At 31.9% G+C, this 4,990-nt stretch overlaps 1 protein-coding gene across 11 annotated transcripts in view; it reads right to left on the reverse strand.

Moving 5' to 3' along the window:
- Positions 1–4,990, reverse strand: part of LOC108558282 (tropomyosin-2) — a 27,824-nt gene that overhangs the window by 3,431 nt on the left and 19,403 nt on the right. For 10 of the 11 annotated variants that reach the window (XM_017915151.1, XM_017915143.1, XM_017915147.1 and 7 more), the window contains 4 exons: positions 3,625–3,695; positions 2,222–2,297; positions 1,768–1,830; positions 321–390 (listed from right to left, as the gene is read on the reverse strand). In XM_017915151.1, coding sequence (XP_017770640.1) covers positions 321–390; positions 1,768–1,830; positions 2,222–2,297; positions 3,625–3,695 — 280 coding nt within the window. Of the gene's footprint in view, positions 1–320; positions 391–1,767; positions 1,831–2,221; positions 2,298–3,123; positions 3,214–3,624; positions 3,696–4,990 lie in introns of those variants that run through there. The other variant, XM_017915144.1, reaches the window with a different exon arrangement.

The raw sequence follows: 4,990 nt of genomic DNA on the forward strand, positions 1-4,990 counted from the left end.
AATCGGTTGGTTAATTGTCAGTTCAAAAAAAAAAAAAACGTTGGTTGTTATGTCATGTTTTGTTTTGGATTAGTCGTAACAGTTAACTTTACTTATATTTCGGTACCGTAACTTAGCAACGAATTTGCTAACAATCTGAGTCTTTAACGTAAATTATTCATTCTTTTACAGAAAAAGTTTTTTTTTCAGTTTTATAGTTGACTTTAAATAATGTGTAATTGTAAGATTTAGACTCATAAAATATAACTTTATGTTGGTTTTGAAATGCTGAAAAGTGAAGATTTTTCTCTTTTTGGTGTATTTACACCACGAATACGCACCTTCGAGCCTGTCGACTTCCTTTTGGAGCTTCTGCACGGAACGCTCGGCGAATTCAGCGCGGGCTTCAGCCTAAATGCAGGAAAACACATAACGAATTAGAAGAAATTCTTTGAAAAAACATAGTTTCTTTGAATATAAAAGCAACAAAACTTAATTTTATTGACTGTTTGTTTACTTAATTTGCTAATATCAACTACAAGATTAAATTAAGTTCGAGAATTTTTAAGATTTTGTTGCTTTTATACAAAATATGGGTAATGGTGAGATTAGTGGGATGATGAAAACTAAATGCTTTGAGATTGGTTTAATTAGAGACTAATAATTAAAGAAAAACTTATAATTTAAAATTCATTAAACCAATCACAAAAACATGAAAAATAATAAGTTTCGAAAGTTAGAAAAACACGTCTTAAAAGCTTTCTGAATTTGTGTTCGCTTTAGCACACCGAAAATCACACAGTTTCATGCAACAACAACAGCAAAATACTTACAGAGAAATAAAAGGATTTAAAAGAAAGAACTGACCCAAAGTAAAAAAAAATTAATAATAATTACAATTTACCATTCGCTTTCATACATATAAAAAACAAGTCTATAGAACCCATAAAATATTAAATATTTCTTTAAGCAAGAAACATATACAAAACGTTTTGAAGCAGTAAGAAAAAAACATACTTAAGAAACCTAAATCCGTTTTAACTAAATTTCGTTCTCGCGATAGTTTTTAAACTAAAAACGTAAACTAACTATACACTATGTGACCGGATGATTTATCTACTGGTAACGTGTGACAAAAAGTGTAGAATAATATAATAGAATATATAATGTGAATTGATGATTGCGTTTTGCAAACTTACTTCACGCAATTTATCGCCCATAGTATGAATTTTATCTTCGCAATCGTCTCTTGTGGCAGCGGCCTAAGATGGCAACATAAAAAAAAAAACAAAAAAAAAACAGAGAGGCTGAGTACATGCTATCAAAAGTAGTTCGTGAGGCGGAAATCTCCAAAAGTTATACCACATTTCTTTATATACAATTAAATGAGATACAAATAGGGTAGAGAAAGACCAAACCAACTGCAGCCCTATAAAAAAAAAGGTGTATGGGTTTCGAGCGCTACGCACAACGACACAAGAGTCCTAGAGAAGTATGTACAGCGGAAAAACTAGAATCCTCTCGTTCTTTTGGCGTGTTTACCTCTCTCAGCTGATTGTCCAAAGACTTTATGCTGCATGTGTATTCCTCCTCCCTCTGCGTGGCCTAGATTGTTCCAATGATTAGTAAAGAAAACGCACACACGTAAAAAAACAACAACAATTTGTAAATACAGCGGCTAGAGGAGAAGTTAAAGTTTAGTTGTTTTTAAGGACTGAAAATCGAATATGCCAATCAATAAAACAACAAGGGGTCAAATCACTGCAGAGCAAAGCCCTAGCGAAGTACCTCCTTTAGACGGGTGGTCAAGTTCTTGATTTGGTTCTTGTATTCCTCTTCACGTTGGTTGGCCTATACACATTTATCGATAAATTTGAGAAAATATAACATAATTTATAAATATATAAGATAATAGTAAAATAACGATTACAATTTCAAATCTCCAAAGTATATTAGAATTACACGCGTCTGCACATAAAGTTGCCTACGTCATCGTTATTTTAGCACATCTTCCGTATGCGATATCAATAAGATAAACGTTTTATGCACTTTATGACCCAATCATTTCTTGCGTTATAAAATTCAAAAATTTATCGCATATGTTATTGATATATCGCGTGATGTTTACGATCGAGAAATCTCATTAGAATGAAACGCGTACATCGATCGTAAATTTCATCCGGTTTAATTATTCGATTATTGACCGAACATCTTTTTCTTAATGTAGAGTTGGATTTCTCACCTTCTCTTCAGAGACTTCGAGGGATTTCAAGTTGTTGCCTACAACGCGGAGTTCCTCCTCAAGTTCGACGATTTTGCTACAAAAAAAAAGTATATATACGTTAGAAATCACATCTTCGGAGGTGATATTTCACCTCATCAATTATATTTTATGGACTTGGAAAAAAAGGAGTAAAAGTTTAGAAATTCTTTGGTTTTAGCTTTCTTTCAAATCATTTAAAACTTTCAAAATAATATAAGCACTTAAGTATTTTTTTTTAAATATAACTTAAGTCATAGCAACATTTGCAATGACTTAAGATTTGCATTACTTTCAACCTTATAAAAACGTCATTATCGTAAGATAAATTACTTAATTCACAGTATTTAACATACAATTTAAGAAACGAATAATTTTTAAAAGTATGTATTTTGATTGACGTTTCTTGACATTTCGAATATAAAGTAGATATTTTGTAGATAAGTTTTGACAGTTCGATAAAAGTGACATTGACAAGTGACATTTGATTGACAATACTGACATTTTAAACGTGACGTAACCAAGATTGACATTTATTTTAAAAAAATGACATTGGAATTTTGAACAGTTAGTGTTTACAAACTGAATTTGAAATAAATTTATAAAGTCCAGTAATTATACGAAAGCGACTTCAAGTATGAAACGTTTGCTAACCGATTTTGCGGTGGAAACGTCCACCGAAACCGGATTTCCTTTTAGACTTTAGCAAACATTTACATCCTCGCAATATCACCAAAAACATACTTGACTTAAATACTCAATTAGAATTTCAAAATACTTTCCTCCCTTCTTCCAAGTCCCGAAGGAAAATTGATAGGAGCGTGTAGGAAAACTACGGGATTGAAACAAAGAGAGAGACAAAAAAAAACTACTTTTAGCGCCATGCTCAAGCCCAAACCCTACCTTTCGCTGTGCTCCGACCTTTCCTCAGCCTTTTCTAAATCTCTCTCCATCAGATACAATTTACGGGCAACCTAGCGAAAAACACACAAGAAAAACGAGCATGCAACTATCAAAAAAATTAAGAACAAGCACAAAAGACTAAACAAACCAATATCCAACAGCAAGCTTAGAACTGTCAATGTTGACGTTTTATGACATTTGACGTTTTGTGACAGTTGACGTTTTGTGACAGTTGACGTTTGTTGTGACAATTGACGTTGATTTGTAACAACTAACGACGTTAAGAAACAATTTCTAAGCTTGCTGCGATGGAAATGGTGTAATAATTGCTAAATACTTAAACTAAGCTAAGAGTAGGTCTATAAATAAACACGCAGACAGACGAAACGAAAACTAGTAAAAGCGAAAATCCAAAGAAAACAACAACTATGAGGGGGTGGGCGGAAATGGATTTTTTTTTTGGTTGGTTGGAGAAAACGTACTTTTCGCCGGCCTCGGCGCGTTCTTCTGCTCTTTCTAAATCAGCTTCAACCATGGCCAATTTACGGGCGACCTGTATACAACAACAAAATAACGATGATACACCCTGTATATTTGAATAAATTTGGGGAGATTATCCCGATAGATGGCAGTAGTCAAACACGAAATCCACGTCCAATTTCAAAGACAAAATCGTTTCTCGCACGAAAACCCTTTAGTTTTCACAAGAAAAGACTTTTCTTTCTACATTTTCCATTCAATCGATACAAATGGAAACGCGGATTTCGTGTTCACGGATTATGCGTGGCTGAGAACTCTCACAAAAAAAAAGAATTGTATGTAGTTAGTTGAATATCTTATCGCACTAAATGTAATATATAAGTATATAAATACACATATATTCATATGCAATTAAAGGAGAGAGAAAACCCATTACATAAAACAAATACTTAAGGACACGATTAGGCAGGCTAAAGTAAACGTTCTAATCTTAGATAAAGTTGTGAATCGCGTTGAAATTTTAAAGTAATAGCTTTCCTCTATCCTCTGGCACACGTAAATAATTTGGACGTCCACGAAAAAATTTTGGGGGTTTCTTTGAAAAAATCACTGAAAATATCCAGAATTTTGCAGATTTTTATTAAACCGATCATCAATCATCAAAAAATATTATATATATAGATTATCCAAATTACTTAATTTAAGTCCCTCGAATTGGAGAGGACCGTAAAAAAAAGCACATTTATTTAATAAACTCGAAAAACATTATTAATTATTATTAGTTTAAACTTTTCCTATCAATTTTAGTTTAAATTTAAGAAAAATATATATATATGGAAACACGGAACTTCATTCATCAAGTTTTCGGATTAAAATCGATTCCATCGTTTCTAATCTTACTTTACTTACTTTACTAAATATTCCATTCACTTTAACACCCAAGTTTCCATCTAATCTAATGCACTTATCTAACAAATTGAAAATGTACGCAATACAAAAATCATGCTTAAAGATGAAATTTCATCCACTATTTCTTATATAATGTAATGATTATGAAAATTGAAAAAAATAATTTGAAAAAATTGTTTCAAAAAAATGCGATGGAAACTTAACGTGAGGTGAACGAAACTAGAGTAAAGTGGGTTATTGTTAAACGAAGCATGCGTTAAAAATTCATCATCAACAGCAAAAAAAAGAAAAACACAGTAAGTTTGGCGTTAATTCGGTTATGTGTGAAACATAAACCTTCGCTGAAAAAAAAAGAAATGGAAGAAAACAACAACAACAACAAATTTACATCGGACTTTGTTTTTGTTACAAAATGAAAAATGAATTAAATTTATACGAGTAGTGAATTTACGTATCCAA

Source organism: Nicrophorus vespilloides, unplaced genomic scaffold, assembly GCF_001412225.1.
Source record: "Nicrophorus vespilloides isolate i.1.1-1 unplaced genomic scaffold, Nicve_v1.0, whole genome shotgun sequence".
Classification (NCBI taxonomy): domain Eukaryota; kingdom Metazoa; phylum Arthropoda; class Insecta; order Coleoptera; family Silphidae; genus Nicrophorus; species Nicrophorus vespilloides.